The sequence below is a fragment of the Pinus tabuliformis genome, chromosome 9 (genome assembly GCF_031772625.1).
Source record: "Pinus tabuliformis cultivar Carrire ecotype Pingquan chromosome 9, CPIR1, whole genome shotgun sequence".
NCBI lineage: Eukaryota > Viridiplantae > Streptophyta > Pinopsida > Pinales > Pinaceae > Pinus > Pinus tabuliformis.
Window position 1 is genome coordinate 1,039,134,324 of NC_142307.1, and position 20,400 is coordinate 1,039,154,723.

General features: G+C 42.8%; 1 protein-coding gene across 2 annotated transcripts; it reads right to left on the bottom strand.

The window, feature by feature from the left end:
* Positions 1–1,090: 1,090 nt before the first annotated feature.
* On the bottom strand, positions 1,091–5,740 carry LSM8 (Small nuclear ribonucleoprotein family protein). 2 transcript variants are annotated; one of them, XM_089440361.1, is made up of 6 exons: positions 5,304–5,740; positions 5,084–5,130; positions 4,903–4,977; positions 1,753–1,805; positions 1,562–1,657; positions 1,091–1,416 (listed from the first exon to the last, which is right to left on the bottom strand). In XM_089440361.1, exons 1-5 carry the CDS (start codon positions 5,338–5,340, stop codon positions 1,567–1,569), a joined length of 303 nt encoding a protein of 100 aa, XP_089296487.1. In that variant the 5' UTR covers positions 5,341–5,740; the 3' UTR covers positions 1,091–1,416; positions 1,562–1,566. The 2 variants fall into 2 exon arrangements, with proteins under 2 accessions (XP_089296487.1, XP_089296488.1); XM_089440362.1 differs by having other exon boundaries at positions 5,084–5,124; positions 5,304–5,736.
* Positions 5,741–20,400: the final 14,660 nt, after the last annotated feature.

A 20,400-nucleotide genomic window follows, 5' to 3' on the forward strand; every position in this document is an offset into this window, starting at 1 on the left:
GGTAATGATATAGATGCTTGACAAAGATGGCTTATCAATCCGACTCTTCTTATGAGAATGCTTCAAGGATGAGATTCCTTGTACCATGTGATGGGATTATGAATACCTCCCTAGTTAAGAGGGAGTGTTGGAAATTGTAACTAGGTTCAGTCTTCATAATGACCTATTTGTAATCATGACATTGTATACTTTGTATAAAGAAAGAAAAAGAAAGAAAAGAAAATTTGTATTTTATGTAAAGCATGGGTTTCATGCTCAAGTCTAGGTCAAAAGCATGTTCTTTGTGCTTCTAGGTCTTTCTAGGTCTTTTTTAGGACAAAGAATAATTTATGTCATGTATTATAGTCCCATTTGGACTCATTGTAACAAAGGAAAATATTTATTTTGTCAAGAAAAAGCCATTTATTCCTCCAAGACCAAGTCGACCCCAATCAAGGACAAGTTGGCCTAAGGGAGGGCTATTCGACCCCTCAAGAAGGCTATAAATACAAGGAGCTCGACCTCATTTGAGACACACATCTCACACAAGTTCAATCTGCAATAGTGAAGGAGAAAAAGAGTTGGAAAGGACAAAGAAGAGAAGTTGAAGTGTCTTGGGATCATTTATCTCTCTCCACACGTGCGAAGTTAGGGTTTTGTTGCTGCCAGTTGCAGGAGGCTGAAATTACAAGGCCAAAATTCTAAAGTGCAAATGCAGAGCCAAAAATCTAGGACGAAGTTGTAGTAGGTCAAAGTTTGGAAGTTGCCTTGAAAAAGACTTTGCTAGGGGGCTGACTTGGTGCTGGGGAGGATGTTGGGCTTTGGTCTTTGGGTCTTGGAAGTCTCATTGTAAGAAGAATCTATAAGAAGAGAATCATTTTTTCTGCATTTTCCCCTTGGAAGGGTTTTGCTTTGGTTTGGAGCCTATATCTTGTGTCCTTTGTCTTGTTGTGATCTTCATTGTTTTGATAATTGCTTGATGAACAAGAACTAATAAAAATAATAAAAGGCCAACACATATCACAAGTAATTATCAAGTTAAGGAAAATCATCTATAATACATAAGTCTCCTGATTTTCCAACATAATGACCTCCAACGAAGAATAAAAGATGAAATAAACAGCATAGTTTGCTTGTCGTGTGTAGTCACATCACCACTTTAAAATGTTACACCAAAAATCCTATTGAAAGATAGCTCCTGCATAGCAAAGCCAGTTTGTTGTAGCATCTGAATGCTCTAAAGATCAATTTCTACAGGAAGAAATTTAAGAAATACATTGAAGTCTAAAATAGATTCTCCAACAGCAAAGTGCTCTTAAATCCAGTATGTTTTCTCTGACATCCCGAATAATAAATCCATTGTTTCCTCCAAAGCATTCAGCATGAATAACTACATGTGTCTTTCATGTACTTCATCTGTAATTTTATCCTGATCACCTATGCCAATGACAACAAAAGAGTATCAACAAATGTAACAAATAAAAACAAAACGATTTACATAATTGCCCCACAGCTTAAAAAACAACCCATGAAATCCGCAGGATGTTGCCACTTCAATCACTGGCTAATGAAGCATTTATACCTTTGTCAATGCATTACAGGCTTTAAAGGTTGTGCTCTTAGCTGCGATAAGTCCAGATTTGAATCAAGGTCTTCATCCAACTCACCAACTACACTACTGTATACATCAAATTCTTATAAAGTTAGAGAAAGCTAGAGGCTAAACACAATAGCGGCATAGAACTGATGAGCCAAAAGAAGTAAAGGGCATACATGTTATCTCCCCTGATGATGTACAAGCCCAAGACAAGTTGCTCAACTCCTGTCTGATATGAAAATCACCGAATGACTTATCAGAACATAACCTAGTAAATTAATTCACATCTAGTATTACCTGTAGTAACTAGGGAAATAGTCAGACATATCATAAAACTACGAAGTATAAAGGAACAATTGCAAAGTGTGAAGTAGTGACTTCACCATATAGCTTCCAAACTAGATCATAAACTTGTTCCACATCTACTGTTGGGAAGTTACCTTCCAGAAAAACTCAGTGTGAACTGGGAAGTAATTTTTTTTAAATAAGGGAAATGTTGAACAAAAATATGCCAGGTACAATTCTACATACAAATCTATCTGTAAACATAAGTGTCCAGTTTTCAGTACACAATATATCCAAATTATACTTTAGGTATCTTATTTTAGGTTTTAGGCTACAAAAACATCATCATTATAAAAAGGTATCGATTTTCGAAGCAAAAGGAAACTAACAGTCAAACAGGTAATGATGAGCTTCTCTTGCCATCCGAAGCATATTCATCTCTAACACTCTAGTCACACGTATGAAATGGAAGAGGCACCTATAAGCCACACACATGAAAACTTTGGAATAATCCACAGATCAGAGACAATGAAAAAGAGGAAGAAAAAAATGGCAATGAGGCTGAATAAAATCCAACCCCAGAAATACTTGTGGAGGAAATGTATGCAGTGTTCTACTGCACAAAAAACTGTTAGCTATGCCTCAATCTTGAGAGGGAAGATAACTACTCTGATGGGCAAATAAAGAGTAATAGCACCAAGAAGAGTCAAGAACTGATCAGAGGTGCAAAGAACATATTAGCAGTGTGGCAGTTTGGAAGGATATGCAAGTTTCTAGTCTATACACAATCCACAGTTAAACGTCTACATGACCTATACCACTAGGAAGTCGTTGGATCTACATTCCCATGACCTGGAACTTGGAGGCAACAAGGATATATTTGGCTTAATTCAACTCAAAGTGGTGATGAAGCATTGTTCATCACTGATGTTCACAGGTATCAGAATGACAACTGTGTCTTCAATTCTATGGTAACCAGCATAGATCCATCTTAAATACAGATCTAACATGAGCCGAGAGGGATCAAATTTCTTCACATGCAAATTTTTTTATGAGCCGACATTATTTAAATGTTTTGTATAGTTATTTAATTTTTTTAATTTTTAGAGTTTTTAAAATTTTTATTTTGGCCAACATGAGCAAAATTTCAACTTTGATGATAGACGGACACCCTTACACATCATACTGGGCTGTAGAATGAGCCTCTCGGCTCAACAAGAGTTTTACCACATCAAACTATTACTTTTTGCAGTATAATGGTACTTCAATCATAACCCGATCAGAAGAGTACCTTGCTATAGAGTATGGCAAAAAGGAATAAATGGAAACTTACCATGTTTGACGCTGTAGAGGACTGACACATGTCAAAAGTGATATAATTATATACAATTTGCAACAGCTCTGCCATGAGCCACATTATACCTTGTTATGCCGTCCATTTTTTCTTACTTCTCAATACTCTCTTGTGTTAATTATTTCTCTTGCATCAGGCCCATGACAGATATTACACTTTTGCTTTATACAGGGATCTTTTTGGGCATATTTAGAAATTGCTTAAGAGGCAGAATAACCCCAGCAGTTATAACCTTGGAACATAAATAGAGTTTGAATTTACTACTAACAAAACAATTTGAATTGGGTTTTTTTCCGAATATACAGTCAGCATAGATATAGGTCAAGTATCGCTACAAAGTTGCTGGGTAGCTGTAGCATTTTTGTCAAGCCGAAAGGCCCTGTTAACTTGGACAATGTAGAACATGTAAAGGGATCTGGCCCTGTCTCCAGTTTTTGAATTAATATAAAGCTACCCGTTTCGTTCAAAAATAAAAAATAAAAACAAAACCATTTTAATTGACTGCCTATGCAAATCGTAAATGTTGAATTGCACCTCAAAGTTGAAATCCAAACTTTCTAAGAGGCTTAAAATGTTCCTCAGCTTATTTCTGCTGCTAGCCTGCCTCTATCTCCTCAAGAAACAAGTTATCAAAAGAACATTTTTGTGTTCCTATTCGGAGAGAATAGGCTCCATTTATTTTCACATGTAAATCAGTCCAAAGCAAGACAGGTCCATGACCTCCTGTCATCAGTAGGCTTGTTTCTGAATTTTTCTAGACTGAAACTTTATCTATGCCACTAGGCTCTAACCCAAGTTTCATCCTTTCAAACTTTAATTTCATCTGTGTTGTGAACTTAGGTCTCAGTAGCAATGTAAGAAAATGTGTAAGAACATTTAAACATTTTTTGGATGGTTTTGACATCATAACTGAGTGCGTTATGGCACTATACCAAATATTTATTAGATCAATCCAGGATGTGTTATTCCTGAGTTCCGGTTAAAATAAGTGTTAAAACGCTATGAAAACCACCAAATTTTGTTCTTGACATGACATGCATAAAGGGATGAGTTTGGCATGCCCAAATGTGGTATGCCTTCATGAGGATGGCATCAGAGCACAGAGATTAACTGTGCGGTGTAGAATTTTGAGACCACATAAAGTGTCTTTGTCCCACAAGTTGAACCCATTTCATGGAGCAGTTCTGTTTGAGCCGTGGGCTTCACCAGCTCAAAATCAAAGAATTCGGTGTGCCCCTTGCCATCAATACCACAACAATCCTTGAAAAACGGCCAGAAAACTGAATGTTAACCCAAATCAGACCTCTAACGTTGACAATGTCATACCCCTAGTTTCAACTTCCAACCATGATCGATTTCTCAAACATTTCGTGCCCAGCTATCAAAACAACTAGAAAGGTCAATGCGGAAATTGCCCAATTATTTTCTTAGGCTTCCCATATATTGTCCAGATTAATGAAAAGACAATCTCGGAGAAAATACAGTTTGCGGTTCAGTTCTCAGTGCCAGAAAGAGCTAATTACTCCATGCTCTGATATGCTCTCATGGTGCAATAACAGAACTTGATACATAAGCTCTTTGAACGTATAATTTTAAACAGCTTTTAGAAAACCTATTAAAAAAAGAATATTTTAAAATTTAACCAAAAAAATGAGAAACCAAAAAAATGAGAACCCTACGTGCATACCCTGGTGGAATAGACCCGCTCATGAGATTCATCCATAATGAGATTGGTGGCCTGATCATATCCCTTCAAGATACCCTGCAGCGCATTTTTTTTTCCTTCAATCGGTTAGTTAGCTCTACAAGGTCCACAAAAAACAAGCCCTATTAACATGAAATTAAAGGCAACGCACAGTCCCCCTTACCACTATGTTACGGCCATCGTTGGTAATGACGGATATTGTTTCTGCAACTCAAAGTAATTTCAACACAGGTCACCGGGCGGAGTTAGTCGAGTCATACAGAATAGAAATCCAAATATCTCAAAAACACAACAAAACAAAACACACTATACACCAGGCCACATTAAAATTAACCCATTAATAAACCAGAATTTTTTTTTGGAGAAAAGATTGAAAGACTTACCATCGACTAAATCCTCCAAGCCTGAGATAATAGACATGGCGGAATGCGTATAAGAAGTAGCGCACAATAATATTGATTTGGAAATACGACGACAAGAGAAGCTGAACAGATTTAAGCAACGAAAGAGGGAAAAAACGAAGCCTGTTCGGATTAAACTCCACGCCGGCTAAATACACAACGAGATTACCATAGGGGAGTGCGGGGTTTTAGGGTCTTCAACTTTTGTGTTCGATTAAAATTGCTCTTAAACAATATTGTGAACCGGAGCATAGAAAATTGCTCTTAAACAATATTGTGAACCGGAGCATAGAATGGGATGTCTACTGTGGTACTCTGGTTAATTGGTTATGATTGGAATAACTTTTTAGCTTGGCTTTTCCTTTTCCTTTGTGAAAGGTCGAGGCGGTTGGACGAGGTGTAAATGATATCATTTTTCACAAAAATGATAACATTTAGGTAGTTCGGTGATATTTTTGATTGAGGAATTAGGTTTTAGGGTGACATTTTTATAAGAAGCGGTTAAATGTGGGAGTCCATTGTGAGATTATTCTATTTGGAGAAGTGTTTGGATTATTTAATCAAGTTTCATATAATTTTGGTTAAAATATTTTATGGTTAGATATATATATATTTTTTTTTATTTAATATATAAATTGATCTGAAGATAAATTATATTAGTTGGTTTAAAATGTTGATCATATCTTAATAATTTGATTATTTCGAAAAACATTCATCTACATTATGGATCACAAAAGTCTTAGATCTAACATATAAATTGACTTTAACCTAAATATAACCTAGTATTAGTATTAGTATTAAAGAATAACAGGAGAGGAACGAACGCTCGACTATAAGGCCGCCATCGACCATAAGGGAGAGGTACGTTAGTGACTCGACTAACAGGAGAGGAACGAACGCTCGACTATAAGGCCGCCATCGACTCACTCATTCCGATGCCCCCCACACAATAAGCAAACCCTAACCGACAGGGTGCGTAAGCACACTCGACTGTCAAGGCCGCCATCGACGGAGTCACTCACTCATTCCGATGGGTGAGGGGCTCGACTGCTAAGGAGAGGCCCGGTAGGGACTCACTCATTCCGATGGGTGAGGACCGGTAGGGTGCATAAGCACACTCGACTGTCAAGGCCGCCATCGACGGAGTCACTCACTCATTCCGATGGGTGAGGGGCTCGACTGCTAAGGAGAGGATGCGTAAGCATGACTTTTTAGTTACTTATTTGAGAGGGGCCACCCAATAAGTAAAATGAATTTCCCATTTTTGCTCAATCACAGGCCGCTCCGTAATTGCTTGATTCTTGGTTGTCCCCATATTCGATTTTATGTATTTACTCATAGTATCGTTGCCCTTGCTCGGTAGTTCCGTAGCAGGTGCTTTCGGACGTTTTCTAGGTTCAGAAGGAACCGCCATAGTAACCACCACGTGCGTTTCATTATCTTCTATCTTATCCTTGACTGCTTCTCATGAAGTTGCACCGGGAGCTAGTGCTTGCTATCTAAAAATTGCTCCACGGATCTTCTCTGAAATGTTTGATGCTTCTTGGGGCTCCTTTGGCGACCGTGAAGTCACCGGATGAATCGCCGAGTAGATGGATTCGATCCGGACGCTGCAGTTGCTCCGCGGCGATACGGACTCGACTCGCTCTATGGGAACTACCCTGGGCACCATAGCATGTCGGGAATAAGGGGGGGGACATACTGGACGTAAAAACCCCCGGCTGGCTGTGCTGCCCCGCCTTTCGATACACAGTTGAGGATATCACGAACGCTACAGGTGTGGGAGCGATCGATCCCCTGCGGCGAGGAGATCCCACGCACAGGTTGGGGAAGGCGGGCGGCGGCTAAGGGCGGGCCTCGCATATGGGTAGCAAGAGGGCGCTTATGCCCGGGCTTTAGGGGGCCTTATGGGGAAGAGTCCAATAGGGACAGCACACCCCCCACTTCAAGCGCACCTCTGTATCGACTGAATAACTGGAAGAGTATAGTCGGTGGAACCGGTGAACCACGCATTCTGAGCTGGTTGGATGCGTGGGGCAGAGGGCTCGTAGTACACTCAACTATTGATCGATCCCCCTCTTTTTCTACTGACTTTCATAGGGGGGGGGCGAATCAGCGGGAAGGAAGAAGGGGCCCAAGCAGATGCCGTACACTTACTTGAGTGGCAAAGGAAAGCGATAACGAATGGCGCCTTTCTTTACTGATTCACTTTGGTAGGTTATAACGCGCGCGAGGGGAAGGTTCAATTTACTTATTGGGTGGGGGGGCTTATGGTCGAGCCTGCTTGCGCATCCTGAAAGGTCAACCCAGTAAGGTCCTGTCCTGATCAACCCTTCTAACTCTTTGAGGGGAAGAAATCATAGTACCTTTCCCTTCTCAAGAAGGGCAGGATACTACTTTCTTCCCCTCAAACGGGACCCTTCGCTATGCTCTTTGAGGGGAAAAAATAGAGGACCGGCAACGGGGCTCGACCACCGGGAGAGGGTATAACCCTGGGAAGAAATTCTAGTCAAAACCCTATAGAGGGGGAAGGGGGGGGGGGATCCTGTTCGGACATACGGTGGTTGTTACCCTTAAGAACCATAATATCAAGTTGGTGAGCCGTGTGATGGGAAACCTCCCCGCACGGTTCGGAGAGCACTTAATTAGAATGTTCCTGGGGGTACCACATCATTGCAAGGGTAACAGAGCTCGATTCGCAGATTGGTTCGACCCGGAATTCACTTCCGACCCTGTGTTTGATAGCCCGACCGTAGTTATGCCAATTGTGGTTACATTCGTAAGTAGCTTGGTCCATCCTCATTCCATTTCATATATGTCCGAGGATCCACATAGCCCTCGATTTATGTGTCATTCATCCATTCTTACTTTTTTTACGCCAATGTCGGTTACCGGAGATAACTTTATTCAATTATTCCCGGGATGGGAGGGAGTAGGTCTCGCTCCATATTCGTCAATTAATTTCCGGTCCACACGACTTAAGGCAGATAAAGCAGCTATCAAAGCTATGCTTGTCAATCGAGTAGGTGATTTTGGATCAGCTCTCGGGATTTTGGGTCGTTTTACTCTCTTTCAAACAGTAGACTCCCCGACCATTTCTGCTCGTGCTAGTGCCTTTTCCGAACCCCAAAATGATTTCATTTTCCGCAATATTAGATTTCATGCCATAACTGTTATTCGTATCTCGCCCTTTATTGGTGCTGTTGGAAAATCCGCACAGATAGGATTGCATACTCGGTCACCCGATGCAACGGAGGGTCCCACTCCAGTATCCGCTCCGATTCATGCAGCTACTATGGTAACAGCAGGCGTTCCCATGATAGCGAGGTGCTCCCCTCTATTTGAATACCCACCCACGGCTTTGATTGTTATTGCTTTTGCAGGGGCTATGACGTCATTCTCCGCGGCAACCACTGGAATATTACAGAACGATTCAAAGAGGGTCATAGCTCATCCAACTTGCAGTCAATTAGGCTATATGATCTTTGCTTGCGGCATTTCCAACTATTCGGTTAGCGTCTCTCATTTAATGAATCACGCTTTTTCCAAAGCATTACTATTCTTGAGTGCAGGTCCAGTGATTCATGCCATGTCGGATGAGCAAGATACGCGCAAGATGGGGGGGCTTGCTTCCTCGTTACCTTTTACCTATGCCATGATGCTCATAGGCAGCCTATCTCTAATTGGATTTCCTTTTCCAACTGGATTTTATTCCAAAGATGTGATCTCAGAGCTCGCTTACACCAAATATACCATCAGTGGTAACTTCGCTTTCTGGTTGGGAAGTGTCTCTGTCTCTTCCACTCCTTATCACTCTTTCCGTTCGCTTTTTCCGACATTTCCAGCACCAACTAATCCATTCGGGCGAGACATCTTACGATGTCATGATGCGCCCATTCCGCAGGCCATTCCTTCAATCTTTCTGGCTTTCGGGAGTCTTTTTGTAGGATACTTGGCCAAAGTGTGACCCGTTAGCCCATAAGTAAGTACTGTGACGAAGCGGCTGTTGCTCACCCAACACGATCATACGAGGTAACAATTCACCCAACACGATCATCCAGGGTGAACAAGAATTGGGGATCGGATGCGGGCGAAATTCCCGCCAATGGCTGAGATGCTCAGTCGACTCTCTCCCCCTTTGTAGGGGGGGTCCGGCAGCCCCTGATTCACGAGTGAGCAGAAAAGGGAGGAGGAAAGAGGCCCTGGTGAACCATCGCAATAAGTGAACAGGTGTAAGCTTTGCTGCCCGACAGTATTCAGTACTGACCACACTGAGGGACAGGCCCTAAAGCGAAGGACGGGAACGTTTCGGGCAGTGTGTTCCAATTTTTGGCCTTGCACCGAACATCCAATGGACCATGGACTAAACGGCCACTGTCTGAAAGGACTATGTCCAGGGTCCCGGCCGCCCCCACAAGGTACATCTTGCGCCTATGGGCCGCTATAACTATCCAAGAATACACTCGGAACTGGAGAAAAAACCCGGTGGACCGCCGAGCTACAAGCGACACAGGAGCAGGATTCCCCAAAAAGCCAGGGCCGTGGGTGGCCAAGAGGGCCCACTTGGAGACTCGGGATCTCATAAATGCGAGAATCAGCTAGTTCTGAGTAGGCTCATGATAGATAATACCCGAACGATACCCTGAACTGGGGAACCAAAGCTAACGCAGGTTACCTTTTTCCCGGCCCTCCCTTCATTTCATCGAGCACCCGTCCATCCTGCCTAAAATGGAAAGAGACATGATGAAAAGGAGCGAAGCCGCTCGACCAAAGGACCGGCAACGGGGCTCGACCATAAGCCCCCCCACCCAATAAGTAAATTGAAACTTTAGTTGCTCTTTAGTTACTTATTTGAGAGGGGCCACCAAATAAGTAAATTGAACCGGCAGGGTGCGTAAGCACGCTCGACTGTTAAGGCCGCCATCGCCCCTACTCCTTTATAGGGGTCACTCACTCATTCCGATGCCCACCACCCAATAAGCATCAAGGTACGTTAGTGACTCGACTGATAAGGAGAGGAAAGCACACTCGACTGTCAAGGCCGCCATTGACGGAGTCACTCACTCGTTCCGATGGGTGAGGGGCTCGACCATAAGCCCCCCCACCCAATAAGTAAATTGAAACTTTAGTTGCTTGACCATAAGGTCCGGAGGCGCTCGACCATAAGGAGAGGATGTGTAAGCAGGCTCGACTGTTAAGGAGAGGACCGGTAGGGGCTCGACCATAAGGGACGGAGTCACTCACTATTCATATGGTGAGGGATTTATCACTCGACCATAAGGTCCGGAGGCGCTCGACCATAGGGAGAGGATGCGTAAGCAGGCTCGACTGTTAAGGAGAGGATGCGGAAGCAGGCTCAACCATAAGGGAGAGGGAGAGGGCCGCCATCGCCGCCATCAATTTATCGCTCGACCATAAGGTCCGGAGGCGCTCAACCATAGGGAGAGGATGTGGAGGCAAGCTCGACTGTTAAGGATGCGTAAGCAGGCTCGACTGTTAAGGAGAGGATGCGGAAGCAGGCCCTTTTTTTTACTTATTTGAGAGGGGCCACCCAATAAGTAAATTGAACCTTTAGGGTGCGTAAGCACGCTCGACTAATAAGGAGAGGTGCTCGACCATAAGGTCCGTCAGGGGCTCGACTGTTAAGGATGCGCAAGCAGGCTCGACTGTTAAGGAGAGGATGCGGAAGCAGGCTCGACCAACGGGAGAGGACCTTTAGGTGCTCGACCATAAGGGAGAGGAGAGGGAGAGGAGAGGACCGGAGGGACGGAGTCACTCACTATTCCGATGGTGAGGGTGCGTAAGCACACTCGACTATCAAGGCCGCCATCGACGGAGTCACTCACTCATTCCGATGGGTGAGGGGCTCGACCGTCAGCCCCCCCACCCAATAAGTAAATTGAAACTTTAGTTGCTCGACCATAAGCCCCCCCCACCTAATAAGCAAACCCAAACCGGCAACGGGGCTCGACCTTAAGCCCCCCCACCTAATAAGCAAACCCAAACCGGCAACGGGGCTCGACCTTAAGCCCCCCCACCCAATAAGTAAATTGAAACTTTAGTTGCTCGACCTTAAGGGACGGAGTCACTCACTATTCATATGGTGAGGGTTTTAACGCTCACTCATCATATGGGTGAGGGACGAAGTCACTCACTATTCATATGGTGAGGGATTCATCGCTCGACCATAAGGTCCGGAGGCGCTCGACCATAGGGAGAGGATGTGTAAGCAGGCTTGACTGTTAAGGATGCGTAAGCAGGCTCGACCAACGGGAGAGGACCGGCAACGGGGCTCGACTGATAAGGATGCGTAAGAAAGCTCGACTGTTAAGGATGCGTAAGCAGGCCCTTTTTTTACTTATTTGAGAGGGGCCACCCAATAAGTAAATTGAACCTTTAGGGTGCGTAAGCACGCTCGACTAATAAGGAGAGGTGCTCGACCATAAGGTCCGTCAGGGGCTCGACTGTTAAGGATGCGCAAGCAAGCTCGACTGTTAAGGAGAGGATGCGGAAGCAGGCTCGACCAACGGGAGAGGACCTTTAGGTGCTCGACCATAAGGGAGAGGAGAGGGAGAGGAGAGGATGCAGAGCACGCTCGACCAACGCCCCCCCACCCAATAAGTAAATTGAACCTTTAGGGTGTGTAAGCACGCTCGACTAATAAGGAGAGGTGCTCGACCATAAGGTCTGGAGGCGCACGACCATAGGGAGAGGATGCGTAAGCAGGCTCGACTGTTAAGGATGCGTAAGCAGGCCCTTTTTTTTACTTATTTGAGAGGGGCCACCCAATAAGTAAATTGAACCTTTAGGGTGCGTAAGCATGCTCGACTAATAAGGAGAGGTGCTCGACCATAAGGTCCGTCAGGGGCTCGACTGTTAAGGATGCGCAAGCAGGCTCGACTGTTAAGGAGAGGATGCGGAAGCAGGCTCGACCAACGGGAGAGGACCTTTAGGTGCTCGACCATGAGGGAGAGGAGAGGGGGAGGAGAGGACCGGAGGGACGGAGTCACTCACTATTCTGATGGTGAGGGTGCGTAAGCACACTCGACTATCAAGGCTGCCATCGACGGAGTCACTCACTCATTCCGATGCCCACCACCCAATAAGCATCAAGGTACATTAGTGACTCTACTGATAAGGAGAGGAAAGCACACTCGACTATCAAGGATGCGTAAGCAGGCTCGACTGTTAAGGAGAGGACCTTTAGGGTGTGTAAGCACGCTCGACTAATAAGGAGAGGTGCTCGACCAAAAGGGAGAGGAGAGGGGCTCGACCGTTAGCCCCCCCACCCAATAAGTAAATTGAAACTTTAGTTGCTCGACCTTAAGGGCCGCCATCGAGAGGAGAGGGGCTCGACCATAAGGGAGAGGAAATAAAGATTGCTATCAAAGGCCTGGGAGAATCCTTGCACTAGGAAGCGCAAGACCCTCCGGACCTTCTGATAATGGATTGAAAAAGAAGAGGCATCTCATATCAGCATCATACCTGTAAAACAGAAACATAGCTTTCATTTTATTATACATTTTTTTGTCTTTTGCGCCAGAGAAAGCTAACTAAAAAGTATACAAAACTGTTTCTCTGGACCAATGAACTTGAATCTTGGTACTGTATTTCCTTGCCCCCCGGAGGGACAAGCGGCTTCGCACCTTTAATATAAGCTCTGTTTAATGCTTCATCCTTCCCTTCCAAAATAATGATCTTGTACAAGCAAGGTATGTATGAACCCTCAAACCTAACGACTCCAACGAATCAACCTCCAGAGTGCAGAGCACCTATAGCCCTGTATGCAAGGGTAGCTGCGTGCTCGGCTCATCTCGGCCTGCGCTATCACGTACCCGATTCTACACTGCTTACTGAGCTGTCCAATGAGTAGCAATGGCGTTATTAACCGAAGATGAATAAGCGCTTGAAGAAGGGCTTGAAACCTGAGTGTACTGTTGCTGCTGCCGATGCTGTCATTAATTCTGCCATTGCCAAGCTTGCGGTCTTTTCAAACCCAACTGTGTCTGAGGGTAGCTTGTGGTTCTTCTCCACAAGTTTTGGGCGCTTTTGAGAGATCTGTGGAAGTTTGTTGCCCTTGATAACACAAAAGTGCTCCTCCTCCTCTTTACGTGTCAACGAGATCAATATCCTAAGCCATTGAAGCATATCCATATCATTCTTCTCTACAGGCTGCAGAAAGGAGTCAATCTCTGAAGGCATTATACAACTGGGAGCCATGCAATCACCTACAGCCCCAGTAGTTACACCACTATAAGGGGCCGCCATTCTATCAGGCTTATCAGAAGATGGCGGAGAATGTCTATCTGCTATCTGATTGAAAGATAGTCCATTGCATCCAGAAGTAGGTAGAGCACTCCCATGCATGAAAACCCCCATAGCAGAATGGCAACTCCACTCGGAATGCTAAAAACTATCTCCTAGCCGGCTGTTAGAGCTAGGAACAAACAATGAAAGGTGATAAGATTTCCTCTCCTTATCAGTCGAGCCCCCTGTCGGGTCCTTGCACTAGGAAGCGCAAGACCCTCCGGACCTTCTCTTTTTCTGAATGAATGGATAAGCTCCTCTATAAAGAGGAATACCCTGAATCCTGCTATGTGGATCGTTGATTTGTAAAGCATGTCCAAAGGGGAATGCGTAGGATGGATAGATAGTTATGGATAGATTGTGATAGAGAGAGAAGACCCTTATTCCTGCAATTGGGATCGGGGAGTTTTATAGCAGTTACGTAGGGAAGCCCAATCCGGTCCAATCTAGATTTCCCAGTCAGGATCGAGTATTCAGGATTGATAACTGAACTATTTATCCAGGATCGTTATTCCGAGAACTCGGCAGGATCAGGCTAGCGCAACTCACAACTATTTCTTCAGGATCGATTCAGGATAAAGAACGGGAGCAAGCACACTAAACTATTTCTTCAGGGCGCCCGATCGTATGATTCCTTCCTTCCGACCGATGAAGTGTTTCCTTTACGTATTAACTCGTTTCAGAATGTCCCAAGAATATCATATATAAGTAAGAGAGCTCTAATCATATAATAGAGAGAGTAAGTTTCTCTAATAAAACCTATCTATCTAAAGGGTACCATGACCCACTCACTTAGTGTAGGCGGGTAGGTAGGCGGGGTACCCCCCCCAGGTAAGGTTCTTTTTACAGCCATTCCTTCGAAAGAGAATGTGCTGTTTACAGTATGCTAAAGCATAGGTCGGGCAGATTTACTTAAGACTTTGAAATTGGGGAGAATCTAATCTCTAACTAGGGCGGCTCCAGTCTAGCCCCTGTCAGACGGGAAGCCAGTCTCTGGAAGACGGGAAGCCAGTCTCTGGAAGACGGGAAGCCGATATAGCCCCGCGCGAAGCAAGTGAAGACATAATTCCACAGAAGAGGTCCTAAATTCAGAGTCAATTTCAAGTACTCGTATCATTTCGGTAACTAGAGAATAAAGAGAAGACACCACTCTCTCAAAGTCTATCCCACGTATATTTTAGCCCACTTCATTAAGTCGGCCCCTCTTCGCAACGCCAATGGCTTAGGAACTTTTTAGTTGCTCGACCGATAGGGAGAGAATGACGTAATTACATATATAATATGTGCTCGGAACGTGTGAATGGGCCTTTCGGATGAGGCTTGGAAGGTTTTCATGCTGCAGAACTAGTCCGGTGCTGCCAAGTGTTCGAACGATGTGTCCCTTCCCGGTGTTATCAGTCCATCTCCCTAGCCTAGTCGTTAGAGTCCATGCCCCTAGTTAATGCCCCTAGTGTGTCCATTAGTTATTACTCGCCTCATTCTCCCTAATCCCCGTGTGTTCGTTCAGTGGCGTGCGTATTGACGGAGCTTGGGCTTGCCGCTTTGGGTGAGGTGCTGCCGAACTAGGAGTGATCTGTCCCTCGAGATCCGTATCTGCCTATCCTAGCTGCCATTAGTCCATCATTGTTCCCATTGTTCCTACTCCGAGGAGGATAACTAGCTCCCTCCTCCAATGCCTCGATCCGATCTTCGCTGATCAATCTGGTGGAACAACAAGCAGTAATTGACAACCTTAATAAAGAAGATTCAAACACGTGTAACAGTAATAACCTTCTATTCGTTTCACTGATTTCAGTGCATGCAGTCAGGATATCCAATAGCTCTTAGGCTAGGCAGTTGTTTCGTTAAGCTGCTCTTAGGTCAGTTGGTTCATTAAGCCGCTCTACTAAGGTAGGCCGCGATTTGACCTACGGGATACTGCCGAACTCCTCCTTCCAATCAAGAACAATATCCAGACAAGGCTCCTCGCTCACGATCGTAAATGAAGCTAGCCAGTCAGCCAGCTAAGGCTTTTCACTAACGCTCTTAGGCCAGTGACTTAGAATGGGACTGACTGATAGGCCGATTTCTTTCGTCCAGTAGAAGGGTAGAAAAGAGACCCAACCTTGAAACTGATTGAATGGAAACGAGCCTGCACCCACTCAACTAATTGAATGGGACTTATGGGACTGACTGGGACTAACCTGCACCTGGGGCTTAGACTGATTGACTGAGAATGGGACTGACTGATGATTGGGACTGATAGGGCTGATTAGGCCAGCGCCCCACTCATTAGGCCAGTATAAGAGACCCATCCAGTAGAACCTATCTTTCCATCCGTTAGAAAAGCCAGTAGAAGAGACTCTTTCGCCCAACTGATTGAATGGGTTGGATGTGCCATGATTTCTTGTGATGATGCCATGATGTGATGATGTTACATGATGATGACATGATGATGCTATATCTTTCAGTTTAAGCCAGGATGCATGATACTTATCAGTTGTTATTCATGCTACATATGTTTATGGTTCGTGATGGTTGTATTATGCTCATTTAGGATGAAGAATGTGTTTAAGATTACATTCATGTTATACTTGCAAAACCCTGCTAATACATAGATTCAAGTCCAATGATGTGTCCTAATCTTTCCTACCATACTGGGTCTAGGTGTTTCTTTGATCTCCTAATATTTCTTTGTCCATATGTTTTAGCCCGTTATACATCCATACTTCGTGTTGTATTACTTGCTACGCTTATATCACCATGGATTTGATAATGTCCTAAGTATAGACATAAGTAGATGTGTTGTATTACTTCATAGACCTTGTATCGTAATAAGCATATCGCTATCTCTTATTCCTACGGTCATCGAGCTATCTCATACTTTGACTCGACCAAGGCTATATGTATAGTCTAAATACCATTGCTAAGTTCACCTCATGGATATATGTATAGTAATCCCATTGATCAGGTAACATGATGGATATATGGATAGTAATCTCATTGCTAAGGTAACATCATAGCTATACTTCTATCATATATGCCCAATTTGTTCACTTGATTACCAGAGATTAACCGATGAACCTATGCTAATCAAAGCATATGGGTGAATAAGGAGAATCCACATTACTACCTACTTAAGGGGCCATATCAAATAGAGCTCATATCAAGCTGGATAAGAAGAGTAAGCCGAGGTATGTCCTTATTATACGTATTACTTAGTACCTGTATCACGTAATGTGAATGGACATCATAAGTATTACCATAATAACAAGGAGCTTAAGCAATGGAGTGAAGTGTTATGATGATTACAATAAGCTAGGTTCTTAGTACTATCCCTAAGCTTCTTACACGTATTCCTTACATGGTGACCTTATGTATTACTTACAACTCTATTCAACCAGTGTTAGTTCCAGCTAAGAGCTTAAACTAGTACGATTCGTGTATTTTACATAATAAATGAGGATAGTGAGCTATGTTACATGCAATGATTATGGTAACTACAACACCTGTTATCAAACGTATTGCACATTACTTACAGCTTACTTAGCCCATCTAATATGGAAACATCGTGAGCTTAGATTACCATTACAAAGGTTAAGAGATATGGTAATTCCCTAATAACTAGTCATTGTTATTAGTAATACTAGTAGTTACACAAGGCATGGTGATAATAGAGCAATGTAAGAACAAGTAACCAGTGTTTTATCTATACTAATAGTGATAATGCTAAGGGTTGTGTTTACTCCTTACTATTGATCTCAGTCATATCGTAACTTATGCTATACTAGTTCCATTGAATCAGTCTAAGCGTAATCATGCTTACTATTCACTATGTAAGATTGATAGAACTTACCATAACTAACCTGATACTAATAGGATAGAGTAGTACAGATTCCATTTCTTTTATAGGAGTAATGCGAGCAGCTAAGGTAATACAGCTCCTATGAGTGATGTAATTTCCCTATTCAAAACATTGTGATGCTTCATTACTATGCTTAATCTAACCGATCTAAGGTTCATGTTATGTACATATGAAGCTTACCCAGTAGTAAGCATGTAACCATATCACGTATTCTCTGTAATCAATCACACAACTAAGCTCTTATAACATATCACGATTATCGCCTAATATATACGATAGGTTCATAGAAACCATAACACCCTAAGCTTATCTCTCTACTGAATAAGCAGAACAGTAAACAACACTTATAATGACGTGATTACCATAATGAACTCCATCATATTAGTATTGATATCAAAACTAGTATGAACTCAAAGCAATCACTAAGCTTGTCATATGTAATGCTTATGGTGTAATAGGTGCTGTATATTTGACATCAGTTGTTAGAATGGTATTAGTACTAACCTGTATAAGTATGGTAAACTGTGTTATGTTCACTATATATGGAAGCTCCTTATTACTACAGGTCAGTGATTACGGTCATTCTACTTACATACTCTATTGATTCATAGATTGGCTCGATTACCATTATTATACAACACGTATCAAGTAAGTACTATGAAGCTGTATTTCCATATAAATGACGTAGAGCTTACTCAGTATTCAAACTAGTTATAAGGTTCTATACCATTAAGCAAGAGGATACAATTACAGCAAGTATAAGCTGTGGTTATAAGTAGTGCTATCCTGTTGAATATGGAACCAATGTAAGCTATTATGCCCATGACTCTTAGCTCATCCTGATTCTATGAGCTTGTACAGGTATAACAAGATCAGTACTAAACACATACTAGTAATCATAGATAAGTATGGACGTGTTTTCCCTAATAGATATGATAGGTGAAATCATACGACTAATAGGTAAGCAAATCCATGATATCAAGATAGCTCTTAGTGAGATCAAAGCACAACCCATATGAACAGTGACATGATTACACTAATGAAACGTAACAAGCTGCTTATCTCTGTCATTATTGAGAAGCCGTTCAATGAAAGGGTCTTAGTAAGCTCTATGAATACTAAGGAGCTAATAGATATGGAGTTACTTATGGATAAGAGTAACTAGTATTAAGTAAACAAGGATAGTAGAACCAAGCTTTCCATATCATACATAGGGTAAAGTATTAGTATGAGTCAATGGTTATCACATAGAGCTAGTGTTAGCATGATGAAGTATAGCTTATGACTACTCTTTCTAAGCATGTAGTATCATTAGCATTGACCTGTTACTTACTATGAACTGTAACAAAGCTCTTGTTCAATACTGATTACAAGCACCTTCCATGATAACAGCTGGTTTCAATGTCTGAACATGTTATACGCATCTACTATTACAGGTATACTAATGACTCATAATACGCCTATCATTAACTAGTACAGAGTAATGGAAATAGCTTATAGTGTAATAAAAAGAGACTAGTCATTACGTAATCTACCTAATTGAATATCACATATCCATATATTATGGAACAAAGGTAATAGAGTAGAACAGATAAGCTTTACCTATTGATCTATGCAATTAATGGTGTTCATTGGATACTAATACTAAGAGTAATCATATGGAAACCATAGACCTGTACAAAGGTTGTTATGGAATCACAGTCTCAGTTAAGCTGAGTAAGCATCAATACTACCACTTATAAGCAACAGGTGAATAGTGCTGACTTTCCCTAATCTAATCATAATTGAACATATCGTTTCTATCGTTCCTACTCTTTCCCACACCTGGCCTAACCTTGATATTCAATAAGTTGCCTTCCTTGCACTAGGAAGCGCAAGCCCCTCCGGGACCTTCACTCACACGCTCACACTCACAAACTAACGCTAGGTTCGGGAACAGCTAGGTTCGGAAACATAAAGCCAGTCAAGTATGGTGGGGCTAGTAAAGCCGAGAAGATCGGTACGAAACGCTAGGTTCGGGAACAGCTATGACTGGCTGGCTTTATGGCTTTGTTATGTGAGTGATAGAGTCTTCCTTCTAAGCTTCTTCCTTAATGTATGAGGTAGATGAGGTAGAAGCCGAAACACCGATCTAAGAAGGATAGGTACAGATAGGGTAGGTAACAGCGAATAGAAGGTAGAAGGTAGTAGTAGTTTCACTCATACACCCACTCATGAAGCTTAGATAAGAAGGCTAGGGAAGGAGAAATACCCGCCCGGCCGGGCCACTCATTCAGACTCACTAAGAAAGGTAGTAGGGGACTCATCAAACTACATATAAGGCTTCTTTCACTCACATAGGCTCACTAGCTATGAGAGGTAAGAAAGGGACCCCGACGAAGGAGGGCACAGAAAGACAACCCCGAAGGGGATCCAATCAGAATGTATGTCAGAAGCTTAGTACAATGTATGTATGGGAAGTAAGTAGGGGACTCAGACACATACTATTAAGCCCCGAAGGGAACCATAGATACCCCGGAGGAATCCCATAATAACGTAGATAATCATATCTAACTCATCAAGGTAAGGTAGGGAAGACAGAATCATACACTCAAGGTTGTTGTTGGAAGTATGGGACTCATTCATATAAAGCTTATAATACTCACTACTCGTATCTTATACTCGTTCTACTCTCATAATAACGTATAGAAAATAGAATACATATAACGCTTCTAATACTCACTCAAGGGACAGAAAAAAGAATCATTCATGTATCTCATACTTTCATGTTCTTTTTTTAGAGAATATGGGACAATGAAATAATAACCTCTATAATATAAGGTACTGGCTGAAAAGCGAGATGGGTCATTTCTTTCTTTGATGAAAGGGCTCCCTTCTCTCTCCCCACGAAACTTGTCCAGGATGAGTTTGGATCAATCGTGTTCAGCA

What these genes read in the sequence shown, in the direction of transcription:
- LSM8 (XM_089440361.1), bottom strand. Translation starts at nt 5,340, where the DNA reads ATGTCTATTATCTCAGGCTTGGAGGATTTAGTCGATG. An exon ending in ACGATGGCCGTAACATAGTG is followed by an intron (nt 4,978 to 5,083) that starts GTAAGGGGGACT and finishes AATGCGCTGCAG; the next exon opens with GGTATCTTGAAGGGATATGA. An exon ending in ATCATCAGGGGAGATAACAT is followed by an intron (nt 1,658 to 1,752) that starts GTATGCCCTTTA and finishes TGATGTATACAG; the next exon opens with TAGTGTAGTTGGTGAGTTGG.